The sequence below is a fragment of the Rhinolophus sinicus genome, linkage group LG11 (genome assembly GCF_036562045.2).
Source record: "Rhinolophus sinicus isolate RSC01 linkage group LG11, ASM3656204v1, whole genome shotgun sequence".
Lineage (NCBI taxonomy): Eukaryota > Metazoa > Chordata > Mammalia > Chiroptera > Rhinolophidae > Rhinolophus > Rhinolophus sinicus.
This window is the reverse complement of record NC_133760.1, coordinates 3,195,704-3,213,634: the sequence shown is the minus strand read 5'-3', so window position 1 is coordinate 3,213,634 and position 17,931 is coordinate 3,195,704. Positions and strand designations below refer to the sequence as shown.

Genomic DNA, 17,931 nt, shown 5'->3' with positions numbered 1-17,931 from the left:
TCTCTTGTATATTGGATTCCCTTTAGGTGACAGAGTGAAAACCAAGACCACGCAGCCTCCTGCTTCTCAGCCAGCCTCATCCAAGGGATGTTCACTCCACAGGTCACCGACTCAGGAAGACTCCAGTGTTTGTACACTGGGGCAAGTGAGGGAACAAAGAGGACTGTCAGAAAAACAGGGAAGGCACTTGAGGGCAAGGACAGTCCCCCACAAGGGAACCCCTCCTGGAAAGATGAGCCCTGAGTGTGATGAGTTGAGAACAAGTGTCAGTCTGTGCTCAGAGGGTTTCCTGGCGCGAGTCTCTCCTGGAGATGCTATCGGTGCGTGTGGATCATGGGGATCAAGGAAAGACCCCTTGATTCATGGCGGGAAGAACTGCAAATGCAAGGACTGTGGGAAAGAGTTTGCCGAGAATCACTTCTTTCTTCAACATCAGCAGATTCACTCTGGAGTAAAATCCTATAAATGCAAAAAGTATGAGAAGGCCTTTCTCAAGAAGGCAGACCTCACTGAACATCACAACAGTCACATCAGGGAGAAGCCCTTTGAGTGCCTTGAGTGTGGAAAGGCCTTCAGCCGCAGGTCACACCTCACAGAGCACCAGCGGATCCACACGGGGGAGAAGCCCTATGAGTGCAGTGAGTGTGGGAAGGCCTTCAACCGCAGGTCACACCTCACGGAGCACCAGCGGATCCATAGCGGAGAGAAGCCCCATGTGTGCAGTGAGTGTGGAAAGGCCTTCGCCCACCACTCTGATTTTATTCGGCATAATAGAACCCACACTGGAGAAAAACCCTTTGCGTGCAGGGAATGTGGGAAGGCCTTTTGTGACAGCTCTTCCGTAATTCGACACCTGAGGTGTCACTCCAGGGAGAAGCCTTATGAGTGCAGTGAGTGTGGGAAGACCTATAGCTATAGCTCAACCCTCACTACCCATCAAAAGATTCACAGTGGAGTGAAAGCCTACAAGTGTAAGAGATGTGGGATGGCCTTTTACCAGAAGACAGGCCTCCGTCAACACGAGAGAACTCACACTGGGGATGGACCTTTTTAAGTAACTACTATAGTGAATCATTTGGCCAGAGAAAAAAATGTTCCTTGGCATCTAAGAGTTCATGCCCCAGATAAATCCTATCCTCCCTTGCCTGCACAGGTTGTGCTGTGGCTGTGGAGTTACCTTTACCTGTACCTTTACCATGGTGGTGCCTGGAGACCAGTTTCTCCCAAAACATGACTTCCTTCTCAACAGAGGGACCTTCTTTGCTACCACATGGCCCACATAGAGAGCTGAGCCTCAGTTTGTCCCAAAGTGGAAGTGATGTGCATTCCAGTGGCTGAAGGATCTCCTGCCCTCCTGGTCCATGTCTCCCCATCTAATTTTCTGTGTTCAGCGGGGCCTGCTGTGCTCTTGCTGGTACGATGGACAAGTGTCACGAGAACCCCATCCTTCATCCCCATCACCCACACAGTGTCCTGAGTCATGGAAATATGAGACTGAGACATGGGCCTTGCTGTCTAGAATGGGAAACACACATGATAACACAGAGGTGTGGTCTAGAATTCTACTGGGACAATAATGTGCCTGTGGCCTCCATGGGGCATAATGAAGAGCAGGCATGGAGAACAAATGTGTATTGGGAAGACTGGTGTGGTGGCTGAGAGCTTGGACTCTGGGGACAACTGGGATTCCAACACTTCTGAGCTGTTCTCATTAGCAGCTGAGTGACCTTGGTCATGTCACTTCTCCACAGGCTTCTTTTCTGTTTTGTTTTTTTTTCCTTCTTTTTTTCCCCATAGGCTTCTCTTGTCTGTAAAAGTGGGAAGATGTATATTAAAGTGGAAAGCACGGGAGGAGGAGCAGACAACAGGTGAATCATGCAGACCCACGAGGGATCAGCCACGTTAAAAAATGCAGAAGAGCATTCCTGGCAAAGGGAACAGTACGTGCTGAGACCCTGAGGCAGGCAGTAGCCTGGCCTGTTGCTGAAACAGCTGAAAGCCAGTGTGTCTGGAGTAAACATCGGACATGGTGGGAACAGCATGACCTGGGACATGTGAGAAGGCAGAGCCAACAAGACATGTGCATAATTGCAATGATGGGGTGAGCCTCAGAGAATGACTCTTTCCCCCTCAGTCCTCAAGACCAAGCATTTTGCATCCACGGAAATGGGAAATGTGACACACATCTTTGGGTTCCAATTCCTTAACCAGCACCTAGCAAGTATGTTGACTGAGCGAAGCTGAGGCCTCCCTTTCTTGGATGCAGAAAAGGTAGGACTCCGTCTATGATGGTTACATGGGCAGTTGAGTTTTCCATGGCCTTATTTCTCTGGCCCAGAAGGAGCCCTGGCCCTGCCCAAGTTAGATGGCTCTGGGCAGGAGGCCATGTAGGGCAGTGGTTACACCTGCATCACTGCAGGTACCATTCTCAGCTGTGCTACTTAGCGGAGGCCATGACTCAGAGTAACTCAGGGACCTTTGGCTTCTCAGACCCCTGTAAACTGTGATCTAATAACCATTGGAAGCCTCCGCTTCATTATTGATGAAACGAGAGTGTTGACTGACCCACACCAGGTTGTTGTCCAGGTTAAAGGACAGTGTTACAAAAGGCCTGTCAGGGTGTTGGGTATGTGGATATGCTTAAATGTCAGCCATTGTTAAAGTTATTGTTACTCATGTTACCCCTTTGTGCCATTCTATTCCTTCCTCACTGGGAGATGTGCTGATGCAACTTGCTGATAAAAATCTACTGCAGGTCCAATGACATGGAAGCTGATTTTAGGCCGTAGGAAGCTTGGTCATGGGCTCTGGTGACCTTCAGCATAAGGTCTTGGTTCCCCACAGCCAAAGCCAGGAAATTCTTCTCTGCCCCCTGGTTTCTTTCCCACAGTGGAGATGGGGTGGCTGAGGATGCCATGGAATGTTAGTTGTGCTTTGAATGGAAATTCAGAACCTGTGCTTGAAATTTATTGATGAAAATTAAATACCTTGTGAGGGGGGTTTTGAGCCATCAAAAAGTACTAACTGCTAATTTAGTTTATTCTGTACTTATTAGTTGATAGTTGATATATTTGTGTTTAAATATGTCCTCTTTTGTGAATTTCTTTGTCTCACTTCTTTTTCTGGTCCTTAAAAATAAAAAACTTTACACTAATTGTTTACAATCCAGATTTTCTTCATTCTGATTTGAAAAGCGTAATACTCTGATTCTGTTTGTTATTGTTTAAGCTAAAATTTACAAACACTGAAAACAGGAGAGCACAGAGTTATGAATATTTTTCTTCTTCGCAGGAAGCATAAGGGATTTATGTCCTATCTCAATAGTGTGTTGACACTATGCATGTTAATGCCATCTTTCTAACTCCACAAGGAAATGTTAATTGTGCTTAATGCAAATAATGAGCAGTTGTAGCAATCTACATATGAATTCCCCTCTTGGGTCCCCATGCTTTCTATCATTACAAATACTGCATCTGGGTTTACTTTCCAAAGTCCTTAAATATAACCTTAGAATTTCATTTTATGTGTGTTACTATTCCATTAAATTTTCCTGTTTTGGCTTGAAATAGTCTTTCAAAATCTTTCTTGAAAGACAGTTTTGTCATATATGGAAATCTCGGTTGGCAAGTGTTTTTCATCAGCTCCTTGAATAAGTCCTTCCACTGTGTTGCAAAACCATAATTATATTGAGAGTGAGTGGCAACTTTTATATCTTAATTGTCTTAGGTTAGGAACAGAAATACTAAGATAGAGGCATGAGATTTTAGGTTATTACCCAAAAGGTAATAATGCTGAATGTGGAGGAATATAAAAGGGGTAGCTGATGGGTTGTACAAGAAGCTGAGTAGATGGTCTCCAATCCAATTTTCTCTTTGTGAACACCAACTTCCCTTACTGGGCCATGTAAATGAGTTTTGGGCAATGGAATATAGGGAGAAGTGATTGTGAAATTATGTCTTCATTATGTTTTATTTGTGCTCCTCCATAGGGATATCTCCTTGGGCCTCAGTGATTTCAGCTTTCACACTTCCCCAGTATTTAGTACTCTCTTGGGAACTGCAGGTTCAGGCCGTGGACTGATGATAGGGTGGGGCCCTTGTACATGCATTTTTAACAAATTCCCAGGTGGTGCTGATGCTACTGGTTTGGGAACCACTGAATTAGAGCACAATTTAATATTAGTACACAGAGACATTGCAAGTAAGGTCATATCTTTTTGTCACCTTTTAAAAAAAATTTTTACTTAATACTTAATACTTTTTAAAATGTTTACTTATTGAGGTAACATTAGTTAATAACATTATATACATTTCAGATGTACAACTTTATAATACCGTATCTGTATACTCTATTGTGTGCTTACCACCAAGCTGGTTTTCTTTGGTTACCATACATTTGACCCCCTTTACTCGATTCGCCCTCCCCACAACCCCTTCCCCTCTGGTAACCACCATTCTGTTGTCTGTACCTACTATATTGTTTTCATTTTGTCTCATTACTTCATTTGTTCTACGTTTACCCTGTGATTTCACCCATACAAAAAAGTAATGAACAAACTAATATAATATTGTTAACCATAGCCACCATGCTGTGCATTACATCCCCAGGACTTATTTTATAATGTTTTTTAATCATATGTTTTTCCTGAGGGTCGATGAGATGTTGAAGAGGCTTGCCTAAGGCTGCACAGGGGCCTCCCATTAGAGATCTCTCAGGATGGGGATTTGCCCAACATGGCCACAGAAGTCTGGGCTAAGTCATATTTGGAACCGTGGAGTATTATTTCCCAGTGACCCTAGGAGGTGAGGTGCTGTTTGGCTATTGTGGTGGGGATTGAGAAGGGTCCATCCCCCTGGTGGGATGGAGGACAGGAACTACATTACCTAGAAGACTACGCTTGTGTGTTGGTTGCAGGCACTGGTCCAATGACAATGCAGGAGAGAGGTGTTTCCTGGGGGGCATGGGGCCATGGCTTCCAACGAGGTCATAGTGGCTGTGGTGGGTCTGTGCACCCCAGTGGTCTATTCCCAGGCAACTCTCAGGAACCGAGTAAGGAAAGTGGAACAGAATAGACCCACCTCAGCATCTTTGTAGGAGCAGTGACCCCCACCACCACCGCCCCCCCATGCTCTCTGGAGCCCTCACCCACACTCTTTTCTCCAGTTGCTTTTTACACGAGGGAAACTGAGGCCCAGAGTACAGGAATATGGACACATAAACATTTGAGTTCTTTATATGCATTTAAATCTATAAACATTTTACAAGCTTGGATATTTAAAAGTACTCATAAGACTAATAGCATACGCAGACAAGGCTTTTATTGACAGGCAAAGATACAGAACTGTAAAAGAAAACACAATGCCAAATGCATAATTAATAAAAACAAATGGATAAATTAGACTTCATGAAAATTAAGAAATTCTGCTCTAGGAAAGATACTCCTAAGAAATGAAAACCAAAGCCATAGACTGTGAGAGAATATTGATCAAGTATATATCAAATGAGGGACTTGTATCCAGAATATATTAAAGTGCAAAACAATTAATAATAAGCAAAAGATACGAACAGATAATTCACTGAAGAAAATATATGATGGCAGATAAAGACAAGGGAAAATGCTCAACACTGAGTCATTAGGGAAATACAAATTAAAACAAAGGAACATTGCTACACACCTAGGAGTGGCTAAAATGAATGGCCTGTCTTACATACAAAGGTCAGCAGGATATGAAAAAACTAGACATCTAATATTCTCCAAGAGGAAATGTGACGTGGCATAACCATTTAGAACACAATTTGGCAAGTCCTTAAAAAGTAAAATATTTGGATCAACTTCCAGCATGACAGTGTGAGAAGCTTTGTGGGCCTGTTTCCCATTAAGAATGGCAGAAATTATAAAAACAATTTAAAGTCTCTGGAAATGTTCCTAAGGATATACAGCAAATGAAGAAACATCTATTCAAGAAAAATCTAATATTCAGTAAGAACAGCAAGAGCCAGTCACATTTGAACCACAACCACTCCCTCTCCCCCTCCTCCAAAATCAGAGAGATGAAAACTCCACTCCAGACTGATACAGCCAAGAACGCAGGGCTCTCTCTCCCGCTGGAGCTCCCAGGCAGAGGGCTATCTTCTCAGGAGGGGCAGGATGCCAGCAATTCTCATCCTGCCCCCAGGGGGCGTATTTGGATGACTGAGTTCAATTTCTGGCTTCCTAACAAGAGCTATTCTCAGAGCTTCTTTGTTAGATTAGTTTGACTAAGAGGTAGCACAAGCCCTGCACTCCTAAGGCCTTTCTTCAGCCTGAACTTTCTGGTGCCGAACAAGGTTAATTAAGCCTTTGTCTGAATCCTCTCTTAACATTCACTGTATTCATAAGGCCTATCAGGCCTGTGAAGTTTCTGTTGCTGAATCAGAGCAGACCTTTGGTTAAAGGCTTTTCCACATTAGCTGCATTCAAGACTTCTCTGTGAACTTTCTGATGTTGAATGAGGTTGAAACGCTGGCTAAACGATTTCCCACAATCACTACACTCATAAGGCATCTCTCCAGTGTGAATCCTCCGATGTTTAACAAGGCTGGAGCTGTGGCGAAAAAATTTCCCACATTCTCTGCACTCATAAGGTCTTGCTCCAGTGTGAACCCTCTGATGTTTAACAAGGCTAGAATTCTCGCTAAAGAACCTTCCACATTCACTGCACTTAAAAGGCTTTTCTCCAGTGTGAACTTTGCGGTGTTGCATGAGGCTAGAGCTTTGGCTGAAAAATTTCCCACATTCCCTGCACTCATAAGGCCTTTCCCCAGTGTGAACTCTCCAATGATTAGTAAGGCTTGACTTGTGGCTATAGAATTTCCCACATTCACTGCACTTATAAGGTCTCTCTCCAGTGTGAACTCTCTGGTGTTTCATGAGGCTTGAGTTGAAGCTAAAGAATTTCCCACACTCACTACACTCATAAGGCCTTACTCCAGTGTGGATTCTGTGGTGCTGAACAAGTGTGGAATTATGCCTGAAGGCTTTCCCACATTCACTACATGTAAAAGGTTTTTCTCCAGTATGAACTCTCTGGTGTTGAATGAGGTCAGCATTGCGGCTAAAGGATTTTCCACATTCACTGCACCCATAAGGCCTTTCACCAGTGTGAACTATTTGGTGTATAAAAAGGTTGGATTTATGGCTAAATAATTTCCCACATTCACTGCATTCGTAAGGCTTTTCTCCAGTGTGTAGTCTCTGGTGCTGAACAAGTAAGTATTTCTGACCAAAGGCTTTCCCACATTCACTGCACTTGCAATGCTTTTTTCCAGGACAAAAGGCCTCCCCACTTTCAGTGTTCCTGTGTGGCTGCCCTCTGCTGTGAGACTCCTGATGGTTAAGGCCAGAACTAGTCAGGAAGTCCTTCTCACACTGTCCCTCCTCTTTTCTTAAGGATTTCTCTCCACAGTGCAGCTTCTGGTGTTGGTATGGGTTTGCTCTGAGCTCTCCTTCTACATTAACACTCTGCTCAGAAGGTGCCTTCTCAGCCTCCACTTCATACCAGCAACCTGAAAGCAGAGAAATGCTGATGAAGTGCATGTCAACTTTGGTGGGAGGGGGAAGCCCCCTCATAACCGTGTGTCTGTCATACCCAGTCATGAGTCCCTGGGACTGCTGGCAGAATGAGGGGCCTGAGGTCACTGTGACGAAGGGCCTGCTGTGCAGCTGCACCTGACAAGCTCCCAGATCAGTTGGGGGTCTCATGAGCAGCAAGGACGCAAGGCAGCCTAGGGAGGAGAGGACGTCCCAAATGCCAAGGCAGGCATGGCAGAGGTGAGAACTTTTGATAAGATCATAAAAGCCTCAGATGAGGAACCTGAAACCTCTACCACTCAGGATTCAGAAGCCCTGCCAATACTGACTTGACCTTCATGGCCTGGAGGTGCCCAGTGGAAAAGCATCACAGAGGCCCGCATGCTCCTCCACAAAAATTGCAGTGGTTCAGCAGATCTGTCAGTACTTTGAACATTCAGACAAGTAAAACCCTGACCACGTTTCTAATCCAGAAGAGGCCCCCTTAGTCACAGAGTCCAAGAGTTGTTCTTGCAGGCGCCCCTCCTGATACAGGGTGGGCGCATGTCTACACCAAACCTGAGGCCATGGACGGAACTGATTTCCTCACCTGCCATGACAGCTCCACCCACCTAACTCACAAAGTCTGACTTGTATATCCGCCTCCTGGCACTGCCCACCCCTGCCACTCAGCCTGCTCCTTCTGTCTGGACTGGCTGATGCCCGACTGCCTCCAGGTGTGTGTCTCATGAACGAATTACTAGGCAGCTACCCCTAAACTACAACAATTAAAGGAGGTATTAAAAGCCTCACCTTTTACCCACAGGTCTGGCAGCTCAGGGAATTACTTCTCTGAGTCCACCCAAGGATGCCCCCAGCTCCAAAACTGGCAACCACCAAGGCCTCTCCAATGGGGATTCAGCCAGTCCCCAGGCCTTGTCACACCACCCAAGGACAATCACCTATAAACAACTCTGGTGGTTTGTCAGAACTCTAAAACTATACATTTCCTAGCTTTACCGGACATAAGAGTCCACGTTACCATCATTTCAGGCAACCCATTCAAATTTCAAGGAGGTACCCCTTTTAAACTAAAAGGATAGTGCAACAGTCTTTATTAAACAGCTGCCCATCACTTACTAAACAACGTGCCACGTGCACCACTAGAACAAGCCAAAGTCCCTGGCCGAGCTAGTCAGAACCACAGAGAAAACCTGTGGAACAGTCCTGCTAATGAAGGCAGTAAATACACGACAGTACTGCCTGAAACAACGTACTGCTGGCCTGCTGGCTGTTCAAGATCTACTGAAAGAGGGGGCAGTTATCCCACTAGTTCTCCTTTCAGCAGTCCTATCTAGTCAGTCCTAAAGCCTTCTACCAACAGTTGCACTTTACTGATTATCAAAACCTCAAGCTCAAGTTCTCATCAAGGCTCTGATACCTAACATAATCAAATTAAAGGCAGATCTCCAAACGGCATCCAGTGATTATTTTCACATGGTGGATGTGGCCAGTATATTACCAATCACTCACAGTCCCAGTTCACTTTTATCTTTGAAAGGACCCAACATACATTTTCCGAGTTGTCCATGAGTTATTTAAACAGCCCAGCACTGCCCACAACTGGTACTGCCAGAACCCAGTCAGGGTCCACGTCCACTTACCCCCGGGATGGCTGCACATTAGAATCAAGTCACTCCACAGGCTTACCACTTGTGCCCAGGACCTTCACCTCCTCATGCTAACAACTTCACGGGCACATTATGCTTTACCCAATGGCACCTTTGGATGTTATTGTGGCCCAAACTCATGAGCACAGCACCCTATATACTTTAACCTGCTGACTCCCGATGAAATTATACCCCAGTGTGCAATGATTACACTAGAGAGCCCCACCGTTCTTTATCCACTGGGTATCTCTGCTCTGCTATCAGCCTAAGGACACGGGGCAAAACGGTCAATGTTTACTCCCATCTTAATAGGACTTGCCATACTGCAGGAGATGCCCACATTGGCACTACAAAGTGCAACAGTCTTTGTCAAGATCAACAAGCCTTTGTCAAGACTATCAATGAGCACCTTTTGGAGGCCCTCTCAGATGACATACAAAGGCTGCATGAAACAATTGTCCTTATGCAAAAAGCCCACAAATCTCGAAGCCCCAATGGCCATGGATAACAGATGGGCTTGTGAGTGTTTACTAGCCAGGAAAGGGAGTATCTGCCATTTAGGGTACCTCATGATGCATGTACGTTAATAACACAGGCCAACTTACTGGAATTAGGCCATGAGGTGAAAATTCTTTCATAACATAACCAAGACCTTCTACCAGATTCCCTTAAACCCAGAGGTGCCTGACCTGTACTCTTGGCTTCCCCACGCTAAGTGCACCTGCAGCCTAGGTTTCACACCCTTGTCATACCTAGTAGGTCTCCTCTTAGTTGTAACCTTTGTCTCAACGCTTGTCTTCAGTGGCTAGACCACATTATTCCGGTCACCTTTAACATCGGCACAACCCATGTGGCAAGTGTTATCCATCCCAATTAGTGTCATTAATGAGGTTGAGACACCAGAGTCGATTGTATTGTCAGTTTTAAAACTTCCATTTTCCTGCTGCCTTAGCATCACCAGACAGGCTGTGAGCGCCCCACCCTTATGACTGAAGAGTTAAGGCCAGCCTCTGCCACAAGTTCCCCTTCTGCCCTCCCATGATTGTGACCTAGAGACATTCAAATGTTCCAGTGACATCCCCTGGTGCCTCTTCCCATGTACACCCCCAACCCTGTGGGGAGCCATGGTTGCAGATAACTCTGAGCCTTATAGAATGGCTCGGTTTATGCTTAATCTAAGGCATTGTCTCTGCCTGCACCTGGAGGGTGCTTGCAAGCTGCTAAGGAATGTGGTGGGAGCGGCCAGTTCCCGGACACAGAAGACTGATGGCTATTCAGGGTAATTGATAAGATAATTACTTTTGGGAGTTTCAGTGATTTTGTATCCTCTATGAAAAAGTTAAAATTTACATTTGTTAAGGTAATGCATGCTTTCTTTGTTAAGTTGCACATACTCAAACTGCATATATTGGTGAAGAAAAATAAACTCGGGGCTTCAGCATCACTGAAGACCGGCCGCATCAGCATTTGTATGAGTGTCTTTTATCCATTCCCACTCCCCCATTTAGGTACTGATCGACTTGTGGCGGCTGGCCTGTCACACAACCCCCAGTAGAGGCAGTTGCCCATGGTCCCAGCTCACTCTCTGATTCCGCCCCCTACTTGGTTGGGCCCACTCCCTGGGTGCTACCTCCCACAGGACTCCCTGGCATGCAGTAACTGTCTCTCTAGATCCGTTGAGCACAACAAACTTTGTTTTTTCCTAAGTTTGTGGCCACCCCTGACTGACCTCATAAAAGAATACAAAACAAGGCCACTGTTGGAGAGCACTACAGAGGGAGGAGTGGAGAGGACCAGGTGAGATATGGAGGAGAGAGAGGTGGCGGAGGTCAGAAATCAGAAAAGACAAAAGTGGGCAACTGGCAAAGAAAAGCTAGAGATCAGTCATGGCCCCTTGCCTTGGCACCAAAACATCAGGGCCCACTGGAGAGACTCTGGTACAATATGAACCCCTCCCTGAGTTCACAGTTCTCCAACTCCTCCCTCCAAGTACCTTTTGGCATGGCCATAGTCATGACTCCACGGGCAGGCAAAAAGGGCTCTCCCCACCACTCCAGCTGGGTAATTTCATGGGTCCCAGAAGACGCAAGTCCTAAGAAAGAAACAAGACAGGTCAGTCAGAGATCCACCCCAAGACAGAGCACAGGAAAGAAAACTAAATATTACAAAAAGAACCTTAGAAGAGGGTCTTGTAGGAACAACCCAGTCAAGCAGTGGCCATGTCAGTGCCTCAATTCCTGCCACAGCCAGAGGAAGAGGGCAGAACCTGGGGCACAGAACTGCCATGGATCTTCATAGTGTCACCAGGCCAGGGAGAGGCCAGCAGTGTGATCCATTAGGTTGACTGCAAGACTCCTCATTTCTAACGCTTTCCCTTAAGGCTTTGGGGCAGCAAGTATTGAGGCAGCTTGGGGAGAGAAGGGGGAGAGCACACAGCCCAGGCATGGGCCAGGTGCCCACACCACACCCACTCCAGAACACAGGGAAGGGAGCAGTGTCCTGGGAAGGACAAACCTACCCCTGGGGAAAAGGGGAAGAGCAGAGCCCAGCCCAGTATGCTGGAGTGGGTTGTGAGGTCCTTACCCAGAGAGGCCACCAGTGCAAAGTTCTCCAGCATCACACTGCGGTACAGAAGTCTCTGGGCTTCCTCAAGGAGCCCCCACTCCTCCCAGGAGAAGTAGACAGCCACGTCCTCAAAGGTCACACAGCCCTGCCAACAGGTGGACAGTTGAGTTTATGTACAACCGTCTTTCCCAGGACTCTAGGCGTCAAACATCCACCCTCCTTCCTAGCTCCCCACCTTGGAGAAGACCCCAGGACCTGGTGCCACTGATGCCCAGTTTCTCCTTGTGGTCCCATTAATCACTGTTCAGCCCTCGGCAACAACAGGCGGGTGGGCACACAGGTGTCAGGTACACTCTAGGCCTGGCCTGCAGGGCTTCACCCTTCTCCTGCCAGATAGTTCACCTGGGGTCTTCCAGATTGTGCTTCCCAAATACCAGCAAATGTGGGTCACCATTCTCCCTTCAGCTCCCAGTGTGAGGGCCTGAGGCCATCAGTTTACACTCCCTGCCAACTTGCACATCATTCTTTGTACCACACCTCCCCTGACATCCCCAACACCTCACGGCCACCCCCCCCACCCCACCCCCCACACAAACACAGCACAGCACGCCTCTCCCTGGCTTTACCACATGCTGGTGTGCACAAGGCATCCACGGGGTACTTGGCAAATGTGATCAGAATCCTGTCCTGTCCAGGCCTGTAATGGCCCTGTCTGCCAGAGGCAGCCCCCAGGCCTGCTCTGAAGGCCTCCCCACCTATCCTTTATCCTTGTTTTAGCCTCAGCCACTTTGAACCACACGCCGAGTACAGACACCCTCAGCCCTCTTCCACTTCTGTCACAAGGTGTCTCCTCACCAGTGTCAGCTTCCTCTGACGCTTATTGGAAGCCCAGGCTCACTGGCTCTCACATCAGACCTAGTGATTCTCCCAGAGGGTCCCATCTGATCTTGCTGGGATCTCAGGTCTCAGCAAGGGTTGGAGCCAGGGGAGCCACCAGCTTTACTATCCTCTCACTGCCTTGTGTCCACATCCATCTCATGTCCACTCCCCATGGAACCTGTGGCCAGACCTCTTCACTCCGCACCCCATCCCCATGGCCACTGTTCTCCCTCATGTGTCTTTGTGAAGCTCACCACCCCCACCCAGGTGTCCAGCAAGAGACCCAGTCCTCGGCCCCACATCCCCTCCCTTGTTACCTAATGGCATTGCCACCAGGACTGAAGATGCCCGATGCCAAAAGTGACCCACAGTTCCATCCTGGTCCACACACCAGTGGTACTGTGGGTGTCTCCAATCTGAACTATTCACCTGAACTCCACAATTGTGTGTCCAGGTGCCTACTTGACGAATCCACTCAAGGGTCTCTGGAACATCCCAATTCAACATGGCCCCAAACTGACTCCTAATATTCCCACTAAACATTACTCTTACCATCAACTTTGACCAAACATTTCAGAGTCACCCCTAACTTTTCCACTTCTCTCCCCCACCCTCTACATCAGAGTCTGCTCAGACCTTAAAATCCACATACAGACTCCAACACCTCCCAGCCACCTCTCTGGTCTGGCTACCACCAACACTCACCCGGACTGTTGCAGCAGCCTCTGCCCTGGTCTCCCTACAACCCCAAAGTCTGCTCTCTACTCTGCAGCAGAAAAAGCTTGTTCAGCCGGGGTCAGATCACCGCCCTCTGCTTCCCATCTTCTCTGGCTCCCACTGCCCTCAGCAGGAGGGCCCAGCTCCTCAGGCTGCTATTCCAGGTCTAATGCCTGCTTCCTGCTGTTTCCACCAGACACCATGAAGACCTAAGGTTGCCTGACATTCCCAACTCAATCTCACATCAAGCACTGTGAATGTAATATCTTCTAAACTTAATGCCGCTCCTTGCCAGAAATGGGAACCAACTCATATAATCCCTGATCTGGACTCAAGCCCCTGACCTTGGATGATCACCTTCCAAGGACCTTAGATGGAAGGGTAAGGAGAGTAGCAGGGAAAGAGATCCAGGACACCTGGGAGCCCATGCAGGTGGGAGTGGAAGAGGATGAGGCTCCGAGACACCCTCCCTTACCTTTGCACAATCTGGAAGCAAGTCTGCATCCACAGGAACCTACGGATTGCAAGGCTGTGAGAGCAGGCAACAATGTTGGGCCCCAAAGGCTCATCCAGGTCCGTCATACTGTCTGATCCTCAGGCCTCAGTGATGCCTCTTACCAGCTGTGTGACCTTAGACAAGTACTTGACCTCCCTGTGCCTTAGTCTTTCATCTGTGAAATGGGAATAATGCCTACCCAGTGGGGCTATTGTTTGTATCAAGCTCATTACTGTGTCAAGTACTAAGTATCGACTCTTTCTGTTCTCATAATTAACACTTCTGTCAACATTTTCAATGCAAATGAACTGGTAAGTATTGAAAATGTGGGGTTTTCTTTTTACTTGCCTTTTAACTAAGAAGATGTGATATTTAAAACATTTCACTTTAATCAAACGCTTCGCAGTATATTAAGATTTCAACCAATTACTAAGTGGTTCATCATTTTAACTTGTTAAATCAATGTTACTTTAATTGCCTACGTATGAGTATATATTAATATGTGCATACATGAATGTACACATATGTGTATATATGCATATGTATATGTACACAAGTATTTTATCAACTAATTCTTAAATACTTATTTCATAAACTCACAAGTTAATGAAGTGAGGGCTTAGACCTGAGGAAACTGAGTAGACACTAGTCCTGTTGGCAACCTGGCTGTCTGCTGTGCACTCTCCTGAGGCATTCGTGTTGGGGCCTTCCCATTAGAGCTCTTGGTCATCCCTTCTTCCCTGAAGGCTGGGGGAACTTAGGGCCCAAAAAGGCTGCTCCGCTAGCCTGGCTGACCTTTCCTTTTCTCTACTAGGAGTGGACATGAGCACCTGCTGAGCCGGAGTGGCAGATCTATACCACATAACACGTTGCGTACGGCGGGGTTTAAATCCCTCATACCCCTCTGTTCTGGCAGGTTTTTAAAAGAAACTACTTTAAAATGCACTCTTCTCTTTAAAGCGTAAATGCTTCTATGTCATTTATTATTTTTCTATGGAATTTTTTAGGATTTACTCACCTATGATGTTAGTAATCCCTCCTGGTGTGATACTGCAGAAAGCAGCTTCCTTTGTTATTAACGAAACACAAATAATTCAATAAAATGTGCAAAGTAAAAAGAGTCAACAGTAAAAACGAGAATTCTCATTATCCGTCCTTAACGCATGGTTCAGAAAAAATGAAGATTCTCGTGATCCGTACGCAACGTGTTAACATCTCTAACTCCAACCCAGTCCTGGGTCCTTACATCCTACAAACGTCCATTCCTACACACACCAAGCAGAACCATGTTGGACCACAGGTATTCACCCCTCTGGAGGCAGCCCCACACTCCAAGCCCATCTGAAATAAGAACTTTAAGATTCCCCCTCCTAAATAAGAGCCTCAGGCCTTGCCCTGGTCCAGGCCACCACCCACTACCCATCCCTTGGATATTTCCAGCCTTCCCCAGAAATCCAGATGTGAGTGAACAAGCTACCCATGTGACACCTCCACTCTGGGACATGTCAGGGTTACCATGTCCAAAATCCAACTTCTAATCTTTTCCCTGAAACCTGCTCCCTGCACTGACTTTTCCATCTCCGGTCTTCCACATATTCAGGAAACTAAAGGGATGGTCCTTCATTATTACCTGTCTGCTCGAGTTTTTAAAACACATCCCAGATTTGATCATTCCTCCCCGATCTACTGCGGCCAGGATGGTCCAGTCCCCACCAGAACTCTCTATTAGTCTACTGCACTGACTTCCTTAGGGTTCAGGTGGCATAAAGGCCCGGGGGACACGCACTCACCTGAGCCGGGCCCCTCAGCGCCGCCGCAAACATCGGTCTCTGTGGACAGAGCGGGGTCCGGAGTGGAGGACCAGGTCCCGCCCCGGGCATCGCTGTCCCCGACCCAGAATCAGAGTCACCGGGCGCCGCTGCCGAGCCTCTGAACCGCCTCTGTGCAGCGACGACAAAGCCTGCGTCCTCTCTCGCCATCCCTTCTCGTCACCGCAGCCCAAAGCCAGCTTTCAGGACTTGCGGATTACACGGACCGACCCCAGAGACGCGAGAGTCACCTCCCCCAAGGCAACGTTAGAAGTCTTACCCAGAGTGTGTCTCACGCGCGGAAATGACCGTTTTCTTGAACGAACACCGGCGCCGCAGGGCGCAGTACCTTCTGGTTAATGTAGTTCCCACAGCGCCAAACGTAGAGGACATGGATAAAGCGGCAGAGGTGGCGGTGGAGCAGAAATCTAAATCCAGAACTCCGCCAGACTCTCGTCCAGAAACTATCCTTATTGTAGGTGGGCCTGGATTTCAATTTCTCTGCGCAGCTGGGGCTCCAGTCTTTCCTTTTCTTGAGCGACTTGAATACCATCTTGAGAGCAATAATAAAGCGGTTTCCTTATGCTGAAGCAGTTATCCGTTACCAAATTTCCCCTGCCAAAGGGAGGCCCCAGATCAAACAACGTGATGAAGCAATATCTGATGTGAGAAAATGCTCAACAACTCCTATTCCTTCTGGGTGAAATCTACAGCTCCATTTCTGAAAGCCATCAACGTTTTGTTTATTCCAAAAAGAAGAAAGAGGTCTCCCCTTGCCAGTAGGACAGCACTAGAGCAGGCTGCATGGGCTACGCGGCCCAGTCGGCCTCATGCTGGCTGTGCGGGATTTCAGGGAGCTGTTTTGCTTCTCCTGCATTTAATCGCCACATATAAAATGAGGCTGACACAGATAGGGCAAGGTCATGCATAAATGATGCTAACCAACAACGGGGAGCATGTTACTAACCCTGATGCTAAAGTTTGAGGGGCGGGTAACAGGGAGGAGGACTAAGGCCCTTGCCTCTCTGGCCACCAAAGTGCTTCTGATCCACCCGAATTTGCCAAATAGAACCTGATTAGTTTTGAAATCACACAAGGCCTGATATGTGGATAATGAGCTGAGGTAGAACAAGAACTGATGTTGGAGGCAGGGCAGAGGCTGTTGTGTAGTTCGGAAGGTGTTGCGGGTAGACTGGCCCAAGGGGGTGGTGTTGGAGATGTTGGAAGCAGAGGTGACAGCACATGTGGATGGTTGAGATGATGAAGCAATGACAGTTACCCTCCTCAAACCCTCTGTATCTGAGGGCCAGCAGAGCTTTTCCTGTTCTGATTTCTTGGTAGGTGCCCAGGAAACACGTGTCTAGGGAATAAATAAAGCTGAAGGCTAATGTTTCTGAGGCAAAGGCAAGACTCATCCCTGTCCTCATGTCAGTTACAGGGGCATATAAGGGATTAGCGCATTAAGCAATTAGCCTCCTCTCAATGTATATGTTCTGAGGTTATGCACGGGAATTCCACCATTTTAACTCCATAAGGAGATATATTCACATCTTATACAGCTAATGAACAGTTATTTTAATCAAAAGGTACACCACCCTCAATCCTCATTCCTTTTCTCATTGAAGACCTTTCATCTGGGTTCAGCCTTCTTTGGACTTGAATATTATATTTAGACTTTTATTTCCTGTGGGTTTGTTTTCCATTACATTTATTAATTTGGGCTTCAAATAGTCTTACATCAGAGTTTTTTAAAAGACATTTTTACAGTGTATAGAAATTTAGTTTGGGGGGAGGCGGATGGTTGAAGACGGTAAACAGGGTCAAATACATGGTGATGGAAGGAGAACTTACTCTGGGTGGTGAGCACACAATGTGACATATAGATGATGTATTATAAATATACATTTGAAATCTATGTAATTTTACTAACCATTGTCACCCCAATAAATTTTTAAAAATTAGCCGGTGGTTATTTCTTCTGCACAAAAATTGTTGCCCACCTAATTGTCAAATGTCATTTGGTAAATCGCCTTTCTTATCAGATATTTATAAGATACCTAAATGGATTGCATACATCTCTGTATACGGAATAAGAAATATTATCTTGTAAAAAAAAGCGTTATTCACTGGGTTTGACACTATTACTGATTATACAATCAGATATGCTTTCTGAAATAACCAGACACAAGCATTGTCCATGAGCTTCAGCCGCACTCAACATTCCCCACTCCATGTTCCACATCATGG

At 46.7% G+C, this 17,931-nt stretch overlaps 2 protein-coding genes across 3 annotated transcripts in view; one reads left to right on the top strand and one right to left on the bottom strand.

Moving 5' to 3' along the window:
* LOC109437586 (uncharacterized) overlaps window positions 1–3,738 on the top strand; it is a 68,193-nt gene extending 64,455 nt beyond the window's left edge. Inside the window, exon 7 of the mRNA XM_074315867.1 lies at window positions 27–3,738. Coding sequence (XP_074171968.1) covers window positions 27–1,054 — 1,028 coding nt within the window. The 3' untranslated portion in view covers window positions 1,055–3,738. The remainder of the gene's footprint in view (window positions 1–26) is intronic.
* Window positions 3,739–5,301: 1,563 nt separating this feature from the next.
* Window positions 5,302–16,145, bottom strand: LOC109437581 (uncharacterized). 2 transcript variants are annotated; one of them, XM_019716912.2, is made up of 5 exons: window positions 15,667–16,145; window positions 13,856–13,894; window positions 11,803–11,929; window positions 11,213–11,311; window positions 5,302–7,545 (listed from the first exon to the last, which is right to left on the bottom strand). In XM_019716912.2, exons 1-5 carry the CDS (start codon window positions 15,853–15,855, stop codon window positions 6,413–6,415), a joined length of 1,587 nt encoding a protein of 528 aa, XP_019572471.1. In that variant the 5' UTR covers window positions 15,856–16,145; the 3' UTR covers window positions 5,302–6,412. The 2 variants fall into 2 exon arrangements, with proteins under 2 accessions (XP_019572471.1, XP_074171501.1); XM_074315400.1 differs by lacking the exon at window positions 13,856–13,894 and having other exon boundaries at window positions 15,667–16,139.
* Between the last annotated feature and the right edge of the window lie 1,786 nt (window positions 16,146–17,931).

What these genes read in the sequence shown, in the direction of transcription:
- LOC109437581 (XM_019716912.2), bottom strand. Translation starts at nt 15,855, where the DNA reads ATGGCGAGAGAGGACGCAGGCTTTGTCGTCGCTGCACAGAGGCGGTTC. An exon ending in CGCTGAGGGGCCCGGCTCAG is followed by an intron (nt 13,895 to 15,666) that starts GTGAGTGCGTGT and finishes TGCAATCCGTAG; the next exon opens with GTTCCTGTGGATGCAGACTT. An exon ending in TGCTTCCAGATTGTGCAAAG is followed by an intron (nt 11,930 to 13,855) that starts GTAAGGGAGGGT and finishes ACCTGTTGGCAG; the next exon opens with GGCTGTGTGACCTTTGAGGA.